The sequence below is a fragment of the Prunus dulcis genome, chromosome 3 (assembly GCF_902201215.1).
Source record: "Prunus dulcis chromosome 3, ALMONDv2, whole genome shotgun sequence".
Taxonomy (NCBI): Eukaryota; Viridiplantae; Streptophyta; class Magnoliopsida; order Rosales; family Rosaceae; genus Prunus; species Prunus dulcis.
The window spans coordinates 21,786,251-21,808,397 of NC_047652.1; the positions used below are offsets into that span (position 1 = coordinate 21,786,251).

General features: G+C 34.9%; 3 protein-coding genes, 1 long non-coding RNA gene and 1 pseudogene across 5 annotated transcripts; 2 read left to right on the forward strand and 3 right to left on the reverse strand.

The window, feature by feature from the left end:
• Window positions 1-4,118: 4,118 nt before the first annotated feature.
• LOC117621988 (protein ADP-ribosyltransferase PARP3-like) lies at window positions 4,119-6,204 on the reverse strand. The gene is made up of 5 exons (XM_034352504.1): window positions 6,166-6,204; window positions 5,605-5,780; window positions 4,960-5,227; window positions 4,749-4,814; window positions 4,119-4,655 (listed from the first exon to the last, which is right to left on the reverse strand). Exons 1-5 carry the CDS (start codon window positions 6,202-6,204, stop codon window positions 4,497-4,499), a joined length of 708 nt encoding a protein of 235 aa, XP_034208395.1. The 3' UTR covers window positions 4,119-4,496.
• A 2,220-nt stretch (window positions 6,205-8,424) lies between these two features.
• On the reverse strand, window positions 8,425-9,432 carry LOC117621989 (annotated as a pseudogene).
• A 2-nt stretch (window positions 9,433-9,434) lies between these two features.
• On the reverse strand, window positions 9,435-12,624 carry LOC117622668. Of its 2 annotated transcripts, none has more exons than XR_004585017.1 (5): window positions 12,414-12,624; window positions 11,412-11,602; window positions 10,332-10,884; window positions 9,675-10,174; window positions 9,435-9,570 (listed from the first exon to the last, which is right to left on the reverse strand). It is a non-coding gene; the product is annotated as an uncharacterized LOC117622668 (long non-coding RNA). The 2 variants fall into 2 exon arrangements; XR_004585018.1 differs by lacking the exon at window positions 12,414-12,624 and adding an exon at window positions 11,694-11,962.
• Window positions 12,625-15,366: 2,742 nt separating this feature from the next.
• LOC117621991 (early nodulin-like protein 1) lies at window positions 15,367-15,666 on the forward strand. The gene has a single exon (XM_034352505.1). It carries the CDS (start codon window positions 15,367-15,369, stop codon window positions 15,664-15,666), a length of 300 nt encoding a protein of 99 aa, XP_034208396.1.
• Window positions 15,667-19,755: 4,089 nt separating this feature from the next.
• Window positions 19,756-21,919, forward strand: LOC117622149 (transmembrane protein 230). The gene is made up of 3 exons (XM_034352723.1): window positions 19,756-19,994; window positions 20,947-21,235; window positions 21,670-21,919. Exons 2-3 carry the CDS (start codon window positions 20,968-20,970, stop codon window positions 21,747-21,749), a joined length of 348 nt encoding a protein of 115 aa, XP_034208614.1. The 5' UTR covers window positions 19,756-19,994; window positions 20,947-20,967; the 3' UTR covers window positions 21,750-21,919.
• Window positions 21,920-22,147: the final 228 nt, after the last annotated feature.

Genomic DNA, 22,147 nt, shown 5'->3' on the forward strand with positions numbered 1-22,147 from the left:
GTTTTACAAATCATTTTGTATCTCCAATCTCATTCTTTTTTATAACTTTCTAATTAGTGGGATCGTAGTAGTTTAATTATGTTGACTTCCTTGCGTTTATGAGCCAACACATTTCCATGGAATTTGATGTTCATCTTGGTCTAAGTTCAGGCAGGGGAAACCGCAGCATCACGTGTGTTAACATGTAATTAACGATTGATTGAACATGTAATTAACTATAGTTTGTCACGAATACAAAGTCTTTTTATCTTCATTTTTGATGAAATAAAAGAATTATAATGTATTTCAATATTGCATGTACTGGGGTGGGCCACATGGGCACGCATGTAACTCATCATGTTTATTAATATGATAATTGGATATGACCCAACCAAACAGATTGGCTGCCTCTTGTGCATAATTATATGGTTTACAGCTTCATACAGCTGCTTTTGTTTCCCTACCTTTTCTTCTGCTCTTTTACTATGCCTCACTCACAGAGTCACAGTCACAAGTCTGATTTTGCCTGTTTTTGGAGGCATCATGCCTTTTGCCTTAATGAAATAGCAACACCTATATGTCAATGCCTGCACCCAACTTTTAAGAAAACTTTATCATACCTACTTTAAGAGAGAGAGAGAGAGAGAGAGAGAGAGAGAGAGAGAGAGAGAGATCCACCATATTCATTGACTTGGGGGGTTCAAGGTTGACATATATATATATATATATATATATATATATAGCCCCTAGCTATATGTAAGAAATATATATTTTTGGAGGGTGGGGCACTGAATTATACTCTTTGTTGAGCGATAGGGGCACCTAAACTTTTTTATAGCAGTGCTGGGCTTTTTCTAAAAGTCGTGTAGTTTATTAGAGCCGTGAAGAGGTGGATAAGACTTGAACCCTAATTGTAAACTGTAAGTGACATGAACCTAACTTGAATATATGGAGATGCTTTTGCCACTTTTTTTTTAAAAAAAATGATTTTTACACCAAACACGAAAAGGATAGTGCAAGCAAGCTAATATTCATGTCAGCTGCAGATTTGTAAAAGGGAGAAGGAAAAGTAATTCGAGTGACAATCAATTTCCATGAAAAGAATTCTCCACCTATGATTAGGATAGTTGAGGCTTAGGACTCACCTAATAATCTATATATATATATATAAAGCAAAAAATAGAGAATGATGAAACATTCAATATATCAGAAAATGTTCTTAATTTATGCAAATATTAAGAATTAAAATTATTAATTAAATGAGGATAATATGGTAAATTCATATTTTTTATATTAAAAAATTAAAATTAAAAGAAAAATAAAATAATTGATCCTATTTTTATAGAACACAACTATCCATTATCTTTTTTAATTCTAAAAATTAATCAATTATTTTTAAAAAATGCCACTCGCAGACGGAAAGGCTAGTCTATATAATAAAAGATGTTGCCATTGCAAGCAATTTCATTGCAACGTGGCGCATGACGGATTGCTTTCAGAAAAAGCAATCCAAATTTAATTTTCTTTTACTTTTTAAATATATATATATATATATAAAGCAAAAATTAGAGAATTGTGAAACATTCAAAATACCAGAAAATGCTCTTTGCTAATCCAAACACTAAGAATTAAAATTATTAATTAAATGAGAATAATATGGTAAATTCACACTTTTTCATATTATAAAAAATTAAAATAAAAAGAAAATTCAGATAATGAATCCTATTTTTATGGAACACAACTACCCATTATGTTTTTTAATTGTAAAATAAATTTAAATTTTTTCAAAAAAAAAAAATGCTTCTCGCAAGAACGGAAGCGCGTGCGAAGATGATAGTTTTGTATAACAAATGAATCATTGCAACTAATAATTAGAATATATGATGCGTTCTTTACTAGTCTCTATAAAGTGGAACAACTCCATAAATGATGCGTTTTAGCATTGAATTTTTGAAATTAGAGTAGCTTATAGATGGATAATAGTTAAACTCCGTGAAAACCATTTGAATTTTAGTTTTTATTTTTTATTTTTTGTGCTAGAGTATAGAGGAAAATGATAGTGAGAATAGGAGTGAGGATAAGATTGAGAGAGATGATGAGAGGGAAAGATGAGAGGGAGGAGTAACAAAAGTGAAAACAAAAACTTGAAAGTGAAAACAATTTGAAATAGATTTTAGTTTTCACTTTTAGTTTTTACTTTTGTTACTCCTCCCTCCCCATCCTCTCCTCTCATCTTCCCTCTCAATCTCATCTCCACTATTATTCTCACTTCCATTCTGCCTCTTTTTTCTCTATACTATAGCACAAAAAAATAAAAAATAAAAACTAAAATTAAAATGGTTATCAAATGGCCCTAAATATTTTGCAGCATGACTAAATGCAGTGATGCTTGTATAGCAAAGTAAGTGCATTGCTTCGGTGACAAGTGTGTAAAAGTTTAGACGACAAGTATTAATATAAATATGTGATTATTTAAAGTTTGATCTTTGATTAACTTTTACTTAAAGCTTTTGGAGATTTAGCATATTACGGGTACAAATTATGGTCTTAACGAATGGTATATTCCCTATCCATTTGTTTTATGGACAACGAAATATTCTAACAACTTTAAATCTCGTGTACAAAAGGTCGGATCGATATATTATCTTAACCAACTTCCTAACTCACATCTGCTCCTCATATGTATTTTAAGTGATGCATAATCGGATCCCATGTTTTGGTCTTGAAACTTGAAAGAATCAGAGCTAGAACCAAACCACAAAACGTTAAGACAAGAAGCAACATTGTAGGCAAAACGACATGAAGCTAAATTCTCCCCAATGACTAATATAAGTGCGCAATAAAATGAATAAAAGATGAAGGAAGTGGCGATCTGTTCTGCTAACATGAAAGTGCACAGAGCACGTGACATGCACGAGCATATTGAAGAAAAAGAAAGTGGATATATGCATGCACAACTAAATTAGCCCGTTGTTTAATAATGCAAGATGTCTCTTGCATTATATATAATTAACTGTATATTGTCTGTCCACTTTTTTATTTCATTTTATTTTTTTTCAGATGGTTGAGATATGCATGACCTGATGAAACTGACAATTAAATAAGCCAAACCAAGTGCTTGTTAAAATGAAAGCAAAAGCATATCAGCACATGGGATTGGGATTCTGGAGAAGCTTTTTAGAATTTATTAATGATCCAAATATAAAACAAATCTTCCAGTTTGTTCAACCGATTGCTGGGAAACTTCATATTTATATATAAAAATCAATCGACTGGGTTTTTTCTTTTCCATAAAATAAAGGCCATAATTTCAATGCAGTTTACTTCTTCGAGCCTAGAGGGCACATGTTGACGAGTCCTTATTTAATTAGAATTTTGATTCCTTATTATGATAATATTTTGATTACTTATCTACTCATTTAGTCATATTATAATTGAGATTTATTTCCTATAGTAGCTTGAATTTATTTCCTATATGTTATTTAGGTTTGGAATCGGATTTTCCAATCTAATTTACCCCTAGATAGGTTAAAGGAGAAAAAGGCATAAAACATGAAGATGTGTTGGGGTACTTTTATTATATTTTAAAATAACTAGAAAGCAAATAAATATACTGATTATTTTATTCATAAAAAAGCACAAGATTTCACTCGCACTGAAGAGACCAAGGGTTCGAAACTCCTTGGAGTCAATATTTTTTAATCTGACGTGTCATGACATGATTGGAGCAAGACACTGACGAAACGCTGAGGAGGATCAGACCCGGATAAGAATCCGCACTTCGACCCATCGGGTTGCGCAAACCCGGACAGAACTTACTCTATCACACCCATCGATCTCATTCAGCTCGTGGCCGTCCATCATCAAGTATTGCATGTCGTTTTTCATTTTTTTGTGTGTGCAAGTTTATGATCCATCTCGTTATCTTTCTGGGTTTTACCTAATTCCATCTCCAAGCGCGCAACTGTTTTTTCTGAGCCTTGATATCTCCGCGCTGCCAAAATCACTTCACCTCTATGTTCTATACAATGCCCCAAGAAGAAAAGTCGCCCCTTGCATCTTGGAATATCATAACTAAATCACAAACTGCTTTCAACTTTGGTAAAAGATCAAGTTGCTTTTCTTGAGATAGTGAAATACAAGATGAAATCAGAATTTCATGACTCCCCAATGAACCGCATAATATGCATTCAACTAATAGTGTTGTACATTCCCCACAATTAGTGGTACCACGACATAACCTCCATTCACTAGAGTAATCGACTCACACACACCCCAATACGAAACAAACGCATCTTCAAAATTCAAAAAGAAACTTGAAAATGTTGTTACTTCCCCCAATCTAATATGTGAATATACAACGCTCAAAAAAGTGTTCAATTCAATCCCAAAGTTTTTTTAGGTGTGAAAATAGTAAAATAATGCAAGGAAAAATTAAAATATTTTAATAAACTTGAACCAAGATTGTCAATAGCTTCAACTTGTTTAGTGATATATACGAAGGTTTCGGGATATCTTCATTCTGTGGACAATTTGGACCAAAGTTTGACCATAAAGAAACCCGTTAGCACAATTACCATTACATAGATCCAAAAAGTTCTCTTCTTCATCCTCCGGCCATTGATCTCCACCTCGTCTTGATATGTAGTTAGTGTCATTTCCACTCGGTTACCCGCCTGCAATGAACCAACATATAAATAATAAATCATCTCATATCATTCCAAATTATTAGTTCAGGTGGATTACATATGCAAGCAAAGATGACCCACCGGGCGATATGGATCGTGTTGGGGAATAAATTCAGGCCATAAACGGCCGAAGAACCCTTGATCTTCCTGCACCAAAACACACACACACACACACACAAAGTTATATATATATATAAACACCACACAGAGGGAACTGATAATTTGATCAGACATATAATCAAATGTGAAGAATAGGGAATGAATATATGGATGAGATTTGAAGTATATTCACCACATAAGGAGGGTCGAAACGAGGGTTGAAATGAGGGTTGATTTGCTTGATGATGCTAATAGGGTACTTGATGGGCCCTCTTTTCCTTGGTGGATACCTTGAGCGATAGATGCAAGTGCCACACTCACAAAAATATCCAGTGAACTCCAAATTATTGCCATTGCAAACTGGGCATTTCCCTAATGGTCCATAGAACAACAAGTCCTGGCTGCAACAAACAATTATAAGTTGGGAAATCGAACAAACAAATAAAGGGCCGTTTGGTATCCTATTTAAATAGGAAACTCAAAAATTTTGATTTTTTTTTAAAAATAAGGAGTTTTAAATCTATTTTTAAGATTCAAAAACTTGTTTGGTATGCAACTTAAAAACTATTTTTAAAATTTAAAAATTTGAGAACTAATGGGTTGTTAGGAGGAAAAAAAAAAAAAAAACCTAAAAAAACAGATATTTTTTGTTTTTAATAAGTGGGGTCTTTTTTAGTTGTTCTTGAGTTTGAGTTTTTAAAAATAGTGCTACCAAACAGGTTTTTTTTGTTTTGGACTCAAATTCTGTTTTTGAGTTTAAAAAGTTGGATTCAAGTTGAATACCAAACAGGCCCTTAGTTACTTCATCATCGCGTCTAGGAATTAAAAATCGACTAACCATCTTTGGAGAAGAGCATCATTAGAGCCAGATAAGTCTTGGCCATTAGCTTCTAAAAATTTACGTATTTGTTCCGTTGATAGTGTTGTCTTGACCGATGCTTGAAATTCCTTAAATCTAACAGCTATGTCTTCTTTATAGAGCTCAAGTTTGACAATCACGGCATGTCGATTCACCTGATCATGAAAAACAACGAGAGAACATGAAAGAGAGAAATAGAAAGATTTAGTAGCGTTTAGAGTTTTTAAAGACAAGTTTGATAGTTATTCATAGAATGCAACAAATTTTAACTTTTAGTAGTATTGAAATATCGTATATTTTTAAAAGATAAAGTATTATTATGCAAGTTAAAATTCAGACGCTATATACATATATTGACCTAAATCATTCAACTATAGCCAAAAGCATAACAATTCAATGCAAAGGCCAAGACCGTATGAGACCAATATATATACCATGAAATTTACCTTGTATATAAGATCACAAATAACAACCTTGAAACAAATATATATGGATTCAATTAACCATATGAAAAAATAAAATAAAAATCGGAGTTCATACCGTAGTTCTTGCTCTTCCATCTCTCATGTCTAATGCCATCGAAAACAGTAGAGTTTGTGTTCGCTAATATGGTTTGACCTGTCTTGGCAGTCGTTTTTATTCTTCAAATGTAACGGGTAACAAAAAATTAGTATCATATTCATATATAGAGAAGCAATTCCTACTTGTAACGGGTATGCTGTCTATGCCAACAACCCAATAAGTAATTGACATCTGGACAAAATAGTTCAAATTGGAAACGGAGTGTTATGCACCTTGACTGGGCGAGACCCGTAGTTGCCGACAAGAATCTGAGCAAAAAAAGTTAATAGCAACTGGTATGCCGTAGCATTAGTCAGCGCGGCATGCCTTGTTTTGATTTTTTTGCCAGAATCCTTTTGAGTCCTTTTTTCTTATGTTTTATGGACTCTGTCTATGAATCCTTCAAGGACAAGGACGATTTCTCTACATGTGTTAGTGTTAGCACTGAGAAAACCTTCGGGGGGCATGCCAATGTTCAGAGATCTATATATGAACAATGATTTCTCTCTTCATGGTTGTAAATTCCTGCAAACTGGCTCTACCCACAGTGGCCTCACATCTCTGTTTGGACTCTATCATCATAACTTATTCTTTTAAATGTTCCAAGTTTAGTTGTTACAAGTACATTTCAAACCTTTCAAAGAGAATGGATTCATCTTCATAGGAATCTTTGGATCTAACATACGAACCACCTTTGGCTACCATTTTTTCTCTTATTGTTCTTTCTCTTTGTGTCAAATTTGGATTTTATAAGTTAACTATTGTGCAAGAATTCTAATAATTTGAGAAAATTTTGATAAAGCACATCAACATGTCACGTGGATTTGTACACAATCAATAAAATAACTTCTCAAGTGAGTCAACGAATTACTAGAATATTTTCATGATCACAAGTTTATTGATTCAATTTAGCACTCCGGACATAAATTTGTTTTAGTAAGGCTCCATAAACATAATATTTTAAAGATATAGCCGCATAGCTATACCCTTGAAATATCATAATCTGAATTTCTCTTTTTTAATTACTTTATTTAGTAGTTATGTTTTAATTATTATTTACTTAGTGAATAATTAGTATTTAAGTAATTTATTAAAGAAAAAAATTTAAAAACCAATTACTATTTATTAAGCAATATATTTATGAAGTTAATTAAAATATTTAATACTAATTATTCACAAAATAAATAATAATTAAAACATAATTACTAATGAAAGTAATTAAATAAGGATAAGATTTTATTGACTTACTAAAAAGAAAATTTAAAATACGAATTTATTGACCTAAAGATACTAAGTTTATACTTATTATTAAAAAAAATCTCTCCCGACGAAGTTTCATCGGCCAAGATCTATCCCAGCGTAATTTTGCCGGATTAGACCGCTCCCTACGAAATTTTGTTGGCAGAGGACACTTTTGTCAGGAGAGGTCTACTCCGGCAAATAGTTGCCAGCATAGACTTGTGCCAAGAAAATTCTTGCTCTTTTTTTATTTATTATTTTTAAAATATAAAATTAGTTTTTTTACTTTTATTTTTTGGGCAACTTCTTTAATTTAATATACGTCATTAAGTAATATCTTAGCTTTTTTTTAAATTACTTTAATTAGTAATTATATTATTATTATTATTTCTTTAGTAAATATTTAAATAAATGATTTCATAAATTAATAAATATTAATTAATTATTTTAAATTATTTTGTGGACTTTATTTTTTATTTTTCTATATTAAATAATAATAAAAACATAATATTTGAATATAGATGCACCGTTATACTATTTAAATATTCGAATATATTTAGAAAATATAACAAAGGGCACCTAAAAAGATAAGCAACGTGTTTCTCTCAACCCTAAGCGCACATAGAGGAACAAAGCTAGAATGTAAATACATACCATGTCTAATTAATTCATTATCTCAAGGCTCAGCTGTGCTACAGAGAAATCCAGATTTTTATTGTTATATTTAAAGAGTATAGCCAAGCGGCTATACTTATAAATTAGAATATTTAAGTCTAGCCGCCCGGCTATACTCCATAAATACAATATTGTAAGAGAGTATCGCAAGCGGCTTTACTCCATAAAAATAATATTTTAAAGGTAGAGCCGCGACTGTACTCTATAAAAATAATATTTTAAAGGTATGGCCGGGCGGCTATACTCCATAAACAGAATATTTTAAAAGTATAGCCGAGCGGCTATACTCTATAAATAGAATATTTGAAGAGTACAGCCTCGCGACTATTCCGTTTTTTTTCCACCTCGAACCAATTCGAGACCCTTCCTTGATACGCAGCTGAAGCGACGAATGTACAGATCAATCTCAAAGTAGTTAGGACCCTGCATGTGAGAGAGCTTCATAAAGTCAAACAACTTGGCCTTTTTGTTTCATCATCTTAACACTCGGCAACATAAATGTTCAATGTTTACCTTGTAAAAATTGTGCTGGGGGCGTGAAAGAACTAGTTTGTCATTATATGCATGTACAAGCTTCTTCTCAACAGAACTCAGACCAGGATCCTCAGGATTTACCACCCCAGCCAAGATCTTTAGTCTTTCTCTAAAAGGTACAGCGGAGTCCTTTGCGAATCCTTTAACTTTTTGCGTCTCATCGTCAACCATATTCTAAAAGCATCATTCGAATATATCAACAGACTAAGTGTTCCAATAGAACATAAGATCACATTTCCATCAGGGAGAGTACATCAGAATAAAGTACACGCCTATCCAAAATGGATGAAGTTGCATACAAAATGAAGATACCTTGATGCTGTCTTGGAATTGAGGAGAGATGTCTTTATCAAAATTCTCAGAAACTTTGAAATACATTACAAGACTCATCCCCTCTCCATCACTATCACCAAGAAACATTGCAGCAGGATAAGTAGGGAACTGCAACAAGGCGCAGAGTAATATCATTAGATATTGCCAAAATATAACATTCAAAACATAACAAGATAAATCAATTCTGAAAAATACATGTATGTTTACAATGAACACTTTCCCATTTGCCTTCACTTTGAGAAGCTCAAGATGCTGGGCAATGTGATGTGTCCCTTTTGGGGCATACAAACACATCAACACCTATTGGAGTATATGGACTTTAGTTCGGAGCAGTTGACTTTCGTTATCTCTGGATGGTAGACCAACAGAAAATAATATTATCATTAGCAAGGCAAAACAGAGTAGTTAGTTGCAAATCTAAATTTAGTTAAGGTTGGTTTTGACAAAAGAAAAAACCAAAGTCATACTTGAAATAGTTCTGGCCACGGAGTTTAAAAGTTGAGGGTGGAATCTCAGACCAAGATCCTGAAGTCGGCTTCTCTACTCTACAACATGGAATCATATATCCTGGTCTAGGCCGATACAGAAACCTTTTTGATTGACCTGTGGATATATCATTGAAATGTTCAGTAATATACACGTACATCAATCCCAATATTCTAAGTTTTCTTTCTATTCAAAGAAAATTGAATTATTTGAATACTTACATTGTTCAATGGTTTCTTCTGCATCACAGGATCTCCTTTTAAAAGAAAGCCTAAACACTGCTGATGGCTTTCTCTGGGACTGTGGAACCAAACTCTGTGCACCTAGAATCTTATCGTTGAAACTTACAGAAGGTACCAATCGAGATAACCCGGATTTCAGGGCATTGTCTTGAATTTTTTCATTAGAATCACGTCCATCCTCTCTAAGTCCTTTAAAGCTTCCATAAGAGTGATCTAATATATTCTTCCTCTTACTGCAAACTTCATCAGCCTTCCTAAGCGAGAAAGCTCATAGCCCTGGGTACTAATAAGCGACCGATTTGATTCCCTGCACTCATCTTTGCCTATGATTTTATCTGATTTACCTCCATCTATTTTCATATAGCTTTGGTATTCTTCATACTTACACCCATTATCAACAAAGCGAGCAGATCTTTCATACTGAAGTACTTGGCCACTTGAGATATTCCCAATTGGATTGCTTGCTAATGGAAAACCATCTGTAGAATAAGAGAAGAAAATTAAGAAAACAAAACAAAATCCTTTTCAAATAAGTAGCTCAAGAAAAATTACTTCAGTAGTAATGACGTTTTGCAATCAAACAAGACCACAAGGCTTTCATTCTGTAATATGTAGTTACAGGCTGATGGCCAATACCTCCATGTATACTGATAAAGTTGTCAGACTCCTGAATACTCACTGAGTCAGCTTCCTCTTGGCAAATTACTACAAATGAATAACTTTCAAAATATGGGATTCAAGAGCTACGAATTTTCTTGTCAGCACTATTGGTTGAAATTGAAAGATAGTTGAAATCTGATGAAAGAAAGCAAACACCATTCAAATCATATTGACTGTGGTGCCATTGCAGCTGGGTGAGATGGAATGTAGAATTAGGAACCTTAGATCTTCTGTGAGTAGTTGTTGCACCATTCTCAAAGTCCACATGAACAAACTCACTGACAGCATAGTCACTCATGCAATCTCCTGCATCGCTATTTATTTTCTTGAAACTGGTATTTCTTTTCTTGGTACTATCTGAAGCAGAGCAGGTTGCCTTTTTATGGCGTTTGATGACCCGCTGACAGTGTATTTTCCGTGATTTAATTGTTTTGGATGGGGTTGACATGCAACCAGCCATTGTAGCTTTTAAATCATGCAAGTCCCAACTACAACGGTGCCTTCATCAAGTCCTCTCCAACATGTGTGCCTACAAATGAAACAAAATACTTCAGAGAAGATTAAAGGATTTCTGGAAAGCAGTTTCTATGATCACAAATAATCATGAGAACGCGATCAATTCTTTCATCATGAGACTATTTCAGTAATTGATGGCTCAAACGCTAGACCAGTTAACCAACTTAACACTTGGAAATTATTAGAATCAAACAGATGACACACAGAGGTCTCTATGTTTAATGAGTATGGTGGCACTATCAGAAAGCACCTTGGTTAGAAGCGACTGGTGACTTAAAGCACTACACTAGTTAAATGTCTGATTCAAACCTTCTCAAACAAAGTAGGATGTCTCTTTCCCAGTCCCATAGATAAGCCCCTTATCTATCTTAAGCTCCAAATCTTTACTTCTGGCTCACTAGAACCTAAACATGACCAGAAAACAAAAAGACAGTACAGATACCTCAAGAACAACTCAACAAAACCTTAGTCCCTGCACGTGCTATTATCTATATTAACCCCTAAATCTTTAGTTCTTACTCAGGTTTAATTAATTAGTACCTTTCTCTTAAGTAGTTGGTATTTGCAAAGTAAATGGGAGCATCAATCTCAAGTATGAGAATTCCAGGAACATTGCTTGCATTGGGATACTGCTCAACATTTCTGCAAACCATGGAATTCGGAAGGTTTCCTTGAACACAAGTGCTTGGCCTTGCCACAAACAAAAGTACCCTGATCACAGATATTGCAACCTACACAGAAGAAAAATGAAATATTAGTTCTAATGCGTAGTTTTAAGTTGTTAGATAAAGTCTTACCATCACACACAATAATGATGCGTACCGCTAAGACTAGTCCAATTTCAGTGCTGCCAAAAACGACGTCGATATAGGCACTTATGCAGACAACAAAGTCAAACTTGTCAACCTTCCAAAGGTGAATTGCGGCTTCATAGTCTATGACAACAAGCAAGGCCCGACTATGTGTTTCTGTGTCTGTATATTCCCTAAGTCTGATTCAGTCAGGATTTCCAACTACTCATCCAACTTAGGCCAAACCAGATTCTTAACAATTACACACTACTTTTACAGGCTAAAATCTCTATTGCTCCCTCTAGTAATAACTTTTCGACCACATCTTTCTCTTTTCAGGATGCAAAACACATAATCAAAAGCCAATTTTCGTATAGCGGCCATCAGAAATTGAAGTGATTTCATAATTGAGCTAAAGTTAGAAGAAAAAACAAAAAGAAAAAAAGAAAAAAAAGAAAGGACCGCCTAGACCCGCCTAGGCGGCCGCCTAACGCTTAGGCCCATTTTTCCAACAGCCTAACTGAACAAAAGCACAGTTTGTAGGTTTTGAGCTCTAATTATGACCATCATTACATAATTTAACATTGCAGAACAAAATCCACCACCAGTTCTAGATGTCTGTGCATCATAGATTTTCCAAAATAAAAAAAATACAAAGATAATTTAGTCAAAACTACAAGTAATCCGAATGCATTCAACTAAAAAGCAGGAAGCATAGTAATTGGAGACTGAGCTTAGTGAAAAGAAAAACCTTGGGTTGAAGAAACTATCCCACCAGTCAGAGTCTGCGGCTTTAGGCTCGACTGGAACCAAGCTCAAGTTTTTCTTCAATTTCCTATCTTTCTTGCTTTTCTTTTATTTCTTGGGAGGAGCCATGAGAGCTCAAATGAGGAATTGCCCACCTCTTTTTTGGCCTTGAACTTGAAGACTTTGATGGGAAGTGATTCAGTGAAGCGAGCCAGGCAGCGAGGGAAATGTAAAGCTTGTATTAGCCTTTTTTTAGCCTTTTTTTGGCCCTTTTTAAACATTTTTTTTTCTAATATTATAGCCAGGCGGCTATACTATTTAAATATCATATTTAAATGGTATAGCCGATCGGCTGTACTCTTTTAATATATTATATTTAAAAGGTATATCGCATCTTTTTTCTTTTTTTAAAAAAAATTTTAATTTCCCCCTGATTTTCGTTTATCAGGGCTACAAGCTCAGTTGGCTGCCTATATTCCAGTTGTCATCTCTTTGAAGGAGTGTACAACAGCACTTGAGAAGCATGTGCTTGCAGACGCCACATCTCATAAACTAGACACAGAAGAATCAGAGGTAATCTCCGTACATTCCCTCTGCAATGGGAAAATCATCTAGACATGCACCCATGAGTTCTTACTAATGCAATTATGTTCTTTCCTTCAATGCCGTGTATGGTCTTCTAGCCAGGAAGTCTTTTGAAAGACTTGCTCTTTATATTAGATGAATTGCGGAGCTAGTATTTGAATATTCTCCTGATGAAATTTTGTTGGCAGAGGTAACTTTCGTCGGGAGATGTCTAATACGACAAATACTTGCCGGTATAGACCTGTTGTAAGATCCCACATCAACCAACGGGAGAGGGGGTGATGTGCCTTATATGTGCACACCCGCATCTATCTAGCACGAGGCCTTTTGGGAGCTCATTGGTTTCGGAGTCGTAGGAACTCTGAAGTTAAGCGAGTTGGGGGCCAGAGCAATCCCAGGAGGGGTGACCCACTGGGAAGTTGCTCGTGAGCTCCCAAAAACAAAACCGTGCGGGCAGAGAGAGGGGCCCAAAACGGACAATATCGTGCTACAGCGGAGCCGATCCCGGGGTGTGACAATTTGGTATCAGAGCTACTCCGCCGTGTGGCGCGAGTGTGCCGACGAGGACGTCGGGCCCTTGAGGGGGGGTGGATTGTAAGATCTCACATCAACCAACAGGAGAGGGGGTGATGTGCCTTATATGGGCACACCCGCATCCATATAGCACGAGGCCTTTTGGGAGTTCACTGGCTTCGGAGTCGTAGGAACTCTGAAATTAAACGAGTTGGGGGCCAGAGCAATTCCAGGAGGGGTGACCCACTGGGAAGTTGCTCGTGAGCTCCCAGAAACAAAATCGTGTAGGCAGAGAGGGGGGCCCAAAGCGAACAATATCGTGCTACGGCGGAGCCGATCCCGGGGTGTGACACCTGTGCTGACGAAACTTCATCGAGAGAGGTGTTTTCTTAGTTTGCTGGTATAGCCGGGCGGCTATACTGTAAAATATTCTTTTTTGGGGTATAGCCGTGCGGCTATTATACTGTTTGAATATATTATGTTTTAATTAATATTATTTATTTAATGAAGAAATATTATTTAAATATTTTAATTAATTTCGTAAAATTACTTAATAAATACTATTTAATTATCTTAAATAATTTTGTTGAATTTAAAATTATTTTAGTATTCTAAAAATAGAATTTTAGTGTCCAAACCCTAAATTCAAGTATCGAACCAAAAACCATAGCTTTCGAACTTATCCGAACTTGTTCCATAACCGTTCGCAAGCCTCGAACTCTAATTGTAAACCTACTGTAGGGCACTTAGGACTCGATTAGGCTTGGACAATCATGTAACTCGACCTAGGGCTTTACGATTTAGGTTTCGCTCTCAATCTTGGGTTAGTATGATGTAACCGAACCTAACCTAGACATGTCTCGGCGAATTTTATCGGGATAGACCTAGCCCAACGAACTTTAATTCGATTTGGGCATTGAATATTATATAGATAATACATAATATTTAATTATAAAAAAGATGGGACTTGGGTTGTGGGGAAATTTAATTAAGACACCCAAACGAAAATAAGTAATTTAGTTTTTCGTTTTTGCACAGCAGAATTAAATCAGTAACATTTAAATATTCACTAAAGAAATAATAATTAATACATAATTACTAATTAAAAGAATTCAAAAAGGCTAAGATATTACTTAATCACATATATTAAATTAAAAAAGTTGGCCAAAAAAATAAAGTAAAGAAACTAATTTTATATTTTAAACAAAACAAAACACCTCTCCCGATGAAATTGCGTCGGCACATATCTATTGCGACGAAATTTGCCATATTAGACCTCTCCCTACAAAATTTCGTCGGCATAGGTAAATTTCGTCGGGAGGGAGATGTCTAATCCGACAAATATTTGCCAGCATAGATCTGTGCAGACAAAACTTCGTCGGGAGAGGTATTTCTTAGTTTTCTATTGACAAGGTATAGCCGTGCGGCTATACTGTTAAAATATTATATTTATCAGCAATCAGGTTGTCGTCATCACAGTAAGCATCGTCATCAATGCTGATTCCGAAAACGTTTGGCATGTTGAATTCAAGATTGAGCTTTGTTAGTATTGGATGCAACACTATACGCCTCCACAGAGGTGATACCATGCTAGTGGCATCCACTACATCTTTCAAGGTTAACAATGAAAATATGGATGACAAGATGCAATCTGGCAACTTATTGATCAAATCCATGCTCTCTCTCTCTCTCTCTCTCTTACCCTTTTGGTTAGCTCGCAATCTGTGCAAACCAAACACCATGGCACCCAAGATACTAAACCTAGGCGCTAGGCGGGACTCTCTTTTATTTATTTATTTATTTTTATAGATATTGTTTTTCATGGACTTAAATTTCAACTACGTACCAAAGACTCGGTGATGGTGGTGACCAAGGACGACTACGAAAAATGCCATTCTGCTCATCCCATCTTCTTCTCCAACAATGGTGTGACCGTGTTCACATTGGACCGGCCCGGTTTGTTCTATTTCATTAGTGGGGTTTCTGGGCACTGCGAGAGAGGCCAGAAGATCATCAAGGTCTTGGAACCAGCAAGCCCACCTCAATCTGCTGACCAGAACGAGCAGAAGAATCATGCTACTGCAGTTGCAATGGCCGCCATCACTTCTGCAACACTCATGTCCTGCATTATGTCATTTGTGGGGGTCCTTTTCTTCTAATTGCAGTGATCAGCGATGGTTACTATATTTTTCTTGTGGTTTGTTTCAACACGGATACTCCGATTTAGATCCGAATCCCGTGTCGGATATGCTCTGATATGAGTCGTCAAAGGATACAGTCTTTGATCCGAAACCATATTTTGAAATAATTTCGGAAAGTGAAAATAATTTTAAAGTCCAAAAAATTATTTGAGATAAATAAATAAAATTAATTAGTATTTATTATGAAATTAAGTAATATCTTAGTCTTATTTGATTATTTTAATTATAATTTATTTAGTGAATAATTAGTATTTTAATATTAATTATAACCACTATCAAGAAATATATTTTTATCTCTGGTCATGTGAATACTACAACCACTATCAAGAAACTAAACATGATCATTCTTTTGTTTTGTTTTGATGCCGCTTAACAAGCATATAACATATGTCCACCACCTTCCTTTTCTTCAGTGACTAATTTCTATGGGAAATTTCAAACAGATGATATCGCACAAGGGTGGACAGTGGATCAAGACAAATATTTGTAATTTAGTTAGTTATTTCATGAGATATTCTTATTTTCTTATTTAAGTGGTTTTAAGAAATGTTTTATTTATGTGTGATTTTATAATTAATTAGTTTACTTTTCAACCAAGTAGCCTTGGTGCCAAAGTCTTGTAATACTTATAAATAAGGCTAATGTAATAGTTGTAAGGCTCATAAATAATAAATTTTAAAAATAAAATAAAAAAACATAAACACCTCTCCCGACGAAATGTCGTCGGCACAAGTCTATGCCGGCAAGGATTTACCAGATTAGACTTCTCCCAATAAAAACTACCTCTACCTTCTAACTAATCATCAACTAACTGACTCATTAATTGTTCTAATCCACCAACCACAAACGCTCTAAACTTTGACCAATTTGAATTAATAATTAAGCAAAACAGAAACAAATCAGTCCATTACTAATTTCTCCCTCGACCCTACGAGGCATGTGCATCCCCAGTTTACAACAGAAAACTTGTTTTAAGCTTTCAACAAAAAGTATTGGGATCTTCATTGTGTGGACAGATTGGACCAAAGTTTGACCATGAAGAAACAAAAACAGGTTAGCACAAAAACCACTACGTATACAGAGATCCAGAAAGTTCTCTTGTTCATCCTCCGGCCATTAATCTTCACCTCGTCTTGATATACATTTAGTGTGATTCCCACTCTTCGAGCAAGCTGTAATGAACCAACATAAAAATAATAATTGATATCTTTATTTATCTTTGTTTGCAATTAATATAGTCAACCATCCCATTTAATTCCAAATTATTAATTCATGTGAATTATATATGCAAGAAAAGATGTTAGGTTGATGTTTATACCCTTGGATAGTGTATCTGTAGTTGAAAGAAATTTGACCAAAAACGAGCGATGAACCCTTGATCTTCCTGCACCAAACACACACATTAAAAGTTACACAACTCACACAAATGTGAAGAATATGGGAATGAATGGATAGATGGATGAGATTTGAATGATATTCACCACATAAGGAGGGTCGAAATCAGGGTTGAAATGAGGGTTGAGTTGCTTCATGATGCTAATAGGGTACTTGATAGGGCCTCGTTTCCTTGGTGGATACTTAGAGCGATAGATGCAAGTGGCACACTCACAATAATATCCGGTGAACTCCAAATTATTTTCATGGCAAATAGGGCATTTCCCTAATGGCCCATAGAACAACAAGTCTTGGCTGCAATGCAACAAACAATTGTAAGTTGTAAAATTAAGCAACTCACAAATAAACTTAGTTACTTACTTCGTCATTGTGTCTAAGAATTTGAAGGTTCTCATATATAATATATTTCTGATCATATGCTCAAACAAAGAACGACTAACCATCTTCGGAGAAGAGCATCATTAGAGTTAGACAAATTTTGGCCATTAGCTTCCAAGAATTCACGTACTTGTTCAGTTGACAGTTCCTCCTTAGTTGATGCTTGGAATTTTTTAAATATGGCAGCTACATCTTCTGTATAGAGGTCGAGTTTGTCAACCGCCGCATGTCGGTCCACCTGATCATGAGAGACAACGCGATCGAGAACGTCAAAGAGAGAAAAAGAAGAGAAGAGAGAGAGAGGAGAGAGGTGAGGGGGATGAAGGAGGAGGAAGTGGAAAGATACTCTAAAAAATTAAGGGGGTAAGTGTGCATTATATATATAATATATGTCCAACGTATTTAGTAAGACAGTAGACAAGTTTGATAGTTATTATTACAATGCAACAAGTTTAAAAGTTTAGGGGTATTCAAATATCGTTTATTTTTAAAAGATAAATTACTACACAAGTTAAAGTTCATACATTATATTGACCTAAATCATTCAACTAGCCAAAAGCATAACAATTCAATGCAAAGCCAACACCGTATGGGACCAATATATATGCTATGAACTTTACCCCATATATAAGATCATAAATAAATATATAGATTCAATTAACCAAATAAAAACGAATATAAAAACTGAAGTTCATACCGTAGTTCTCACTCTTTGATCTCTCATGTCTATTGCCATCGGAAACCGTAGAGTCTGTGTTCACTGTACTAATCTGGTCTTTATTGTTGTTTATTAGACGATTAATTACAACATAAAAATCACACCCACTAAAATTGGAAAAGAAAAATTAAAACGAGAATTGAAACTTAGTGAAACTTTTTGTCTCTTTACTTCATCGAATCATCAAACCCTTAATGAAAACTTCTTAGACAAAAAGGAAGCATAACAAAAATCCCAGGAAAAGAAAAATTAGGGCTTTCTATTTCAATCACACCTTCCCAACAAAAATTTTGCCAATGAATTCCAAAATATGGTATTACGTTAATCACCAATGTAATTCTAATGGGAAAGCAAAGCAAATCAATTGTCATCGTGAAAAAAGAAGTCATGCATGCAATTAAGAAGGGAATCACACGAAGAAAGACCAGAAATCTTTCGATCCATATTTAATTTGAGACAAACGTATATAAAAGAAAAGCAAAAAGGAGTAATGCATTGTAGCTTCAGCACATGTCATTACTCATTTACTCACCTTAATTTTCTTATAAACAGTGTTAGCTAGGCTTTTTTCTAAAAGCATAGTATAAAACTATTTCGGGTATTGCATAGTGGGACGTACAACAGTTGCCGAAACAAAAGGCTTTGTTCGGAGAAGATGGGTTGGCTGTGGCTGTGAATGCAATTAGTGAAGCTATGAAGAGTTTGGAGAGAAGGGGGGTTTTGTATGGGGCAGAGAATTAGGGTTTCAAGGTTGTTTGCTGTGAGCAGTGAGAGAATGCTTACGCTTGCCGGTTCACCACCGGTTTGGGGTTTATGAGACTGATTTTGGATGAGGAAGACCAAAGAAGGTTGAGATTGTTTCCATAGAGGTTGGTAAGACTTGAACCCTAATTGTAAATTGTAATTTCCATGAATTCCTATTCTTTGTTTAATTACAACATAAAGGACTACTACACACATGATCTCCCACTGAACCCCTAGTTAAAACTTCTGGTATCTCTATACTATGATAAAGACTCGTAGTGAACATAAACCCTAATTATAAATTATTAGCCACAAAAAAAAAAAAAAAAGATTAACTGAAACGATGAAACCCAAAGAAAAATATTATGGCTCTAATTCAATCACATCTCCCCCATGCCCAATTTCTTAATTCAAATTGAACAAGAAGTTTGTAGATGAATTCCAGAATATCAAATTGCAGTTAACAATCAATCAGAAGCTAAAGTCATACATGCAATTCTTTTTCTCACATATAGAAATACCATAATTTGAAAAAGGATACATACCAAATCTTTTTCTTACTTCTTGAGCTAAGGTATAAACCCTTTTCTCAACTTTGCCAACAACAAAAAAATAAAAATAAAAATCATTTCGCCAACTCTCTAATAAACAAAATTATTCTCACATATAGAAGCAATTCTCAACTTGAATGCTGTATATATCATTAACCCAATAAGGGATTGACATCTGGAGGGAAGGATTAAATTAAGTAACTAACGGATTTCAATTAAATAAGTTAAATAAAATGTTTTCTTACGCACTTAAACGTGCGGGCTTGGCACCCAACGCCCATTGCTAATTTACTCACCCGAGCCCGCCGACCCGGGTCCCCCTTCTGCCTTCTTCTTCGAATCTTCTTCGCTGCCCATTTCTGATAATTGATCTCCTTCGTTTTTGTTAACCATCTGAGGTTTTTTCACTGACTAAGGTTGAATTTCAATCTTTGGTTAGAGCATTTGCAGAGAAGTGTCCGGATTGCAATCGCGGTTGAGGTTGAAAGGACAAGTCTTTGGTTAGTAGATTTGTTAAATTCTTGTGATTTTAGTTTGTGGGTTTGGTTTTTAGGAGCCATTCGGGCTCTCCCATGTTTCATACGATGTTTCTGTCCTGTTTTTTCAAATGGGTTTGTTTGTTTTTGTTTTTGTGTCTCTGCTTCTTTGGATTTCTGTTCTTTTATTGAATTGGTTATCTAGTACAAGTTATCAAGTTGTAAATTAACTTCATCTTTTTTGTCTGTGCTTTTTTGGACATACCATAGTTGAGTGAATGTTTGTGTATCATTAGCTCCCAAACTTGATAACTTACAAGTTTAATGTAGACTTGTTATTGGAGATACGGTTGGTTTTTCAGATTGAAGTACTTGAAATTTGACCCTTCATTTCGAATGCTACCTCCACAAATAAATTGGGAAATATGTGAGTGAAGAAATATAATAATTAAGAACATGAAGTCATCGTTCTCTAAGTTTCTCTTCATATGAATAATGGAACATGATATTTTTCCTGTTCTGCAAAAAAAGTTGTTTCTTCTTGCATAACTATGATGATTCTCTGCTGTTACCCGAGCTTGTTTATCAAGAGTTCTATTTCCTTGTTCAAAAGAGTATATACGTTATTGGTATACAATCCGTTAAGGTAATCCGTGATTGGTTATATTTATCCTTTCTGTACTTCAATTTTATCCTGGGAGTAGGAAACCCGTGTATTGTTCCTAATTAGAGAAAAAGAAACATGCATGTCAAGTTCCTGTCATCTGTTTTTAAGGTACCTTAAATAAACTTGTGAGAGGAATTCAGTGTTAACAAATTGTATGTATTTAACCTTTTTCACACCTCAACTGTATATGCATTCATATTGTGCATTTGCTTTATTGTTTGAAAAGGTTAAACCTTGTGCATCTTATTAAAAGAAAAAAACTTATTTGATGCTTACCGCTGCTTAGTCTGCTTCATTTTTTATCTTCAGGTCTTGTTGAACACTTTGGTTATGGCATCTAGGCGCTATGCTCGTTACAGCCCTCTTGCTACAGATGAAAATGATGATGTCTATGGAAAACCAAATGACCCTCGGTTTTCCTATACTCCAAAGTCCTTTGATAAAATCCCATGGAAATCCATACTCCTTGCTCTATTCCTGCTTTTTCTTGGATCATTGCTTCTGTTTCTTTCATATTTTATTTTCACTGGTCACATGGGAGGGGATCTGTCCCAAGCCTATGGCCTTTTGGCTCTAGGAATTCTCACCTTCCTCCCAGGTATGTCAAAAGATATTTCCATTTCTTTTGTTACCTCTACCTATCGGTTGTGACAACTTGAAGTTATATTACCGACTGACTATTTTAGAGTTCAAGACTAATGAACCAATTCAAAGAATAGGTAATTTGTCTTATAAATTGCCTTATTATACAATTAGAGATGAAGAAAATAAAATCTTTCAATTTGAGGAGATGGCATATAAATCTCGGATGGATAACTTCATATGACCTTAAATTCCCTCATTCGTATGTTGGATTTCCTCTTTGATGTAACTATTTGAGCATAGGATTAAATCTTAAACCATATTCCTGAATCTGGCTACAGGGTATCTCGATGGATTAATTATTTACTCATGGAAATACTCCATATTGTTTCTGTAGATTGATTGATGACTGACTGACTGACTGATTTCATATCATTCTTATGGCTGCAGGCTTTTATGAGACACGAATTGCATATTATGCATGGAGAGGTGCGAAGGGATACCGTTTCGCCTCCATTCCAGACTATTAGGGTGTTTTTGTCTTCAAACTTTTCTAATAATGTGTATGGTGACACTTTCAGTTGACATCTTCATGTAAAATCCACATTGTATAGAACACATGAACGATCCATATGTAACTTGTTTGCTATTTATTTGTTATTTAATGACTTGTTTGCGTTTGAAGCACGCCACGCTCTCACATATAGTTCGTAGTACTACTGGGATTGTTCTTCAGCCTGTAGGTTATAAAACTGTTTATCCAGCTCTATTGAATCAAAGCCTCAACAGAAGTTTTTGATATTCTTGCAGCCAAATTGTTATGCTTGCATATTAGCGCATTATATTGAGCAAGAAAATCTTATTTTTGTGGGTTCAAGGCTTGAATCTTTGTAATAGCCACTAACATATTGCTGTCAAAGCTTGTCTT

Coding starts and splice junctions, on each gene's coding strand:
- LOC117621988 (XM_034352504.1), bottom strand. CDS start 6,204: ATGGCATTAGACATGAGAGATGGAAGAGCAAGAACTACG. Junction 5,781..6,165: donor ATGGAAGAGCAAGAACTACG/GTATGAACTCCG, acceptor TTTCATGATCAG/GTGAATCGACATGCCGTGAT. Junction 4,815..4,959: donor GTTTCGACCCTCCTTATGTG/GTGAATATACTT, acceptor GTTTTGGTGCAG/GAAGATCAAGGGTTCTTCGG.
- LOC117621991 (XM_034352505.1), top strand. CDS start 15,367: ATGGTGGTGACCAAGGACGACTACGAAAAATGCCATTCTGCTCATCCC.
- LOC117622149 (XM_034352723.1), top strand. CDS start 20,968: ATGGCATCTAGGCGCTATGCTCGTTACAGCCCTCTTGCTACAGATGAA. Junction 21,236..21,669: donor AATTCTCACCTTCCTCCCAG/GTATGTCAAAAG, acceptor TTATGGCTGCAG/GCTTTTATGAGACACGAATT.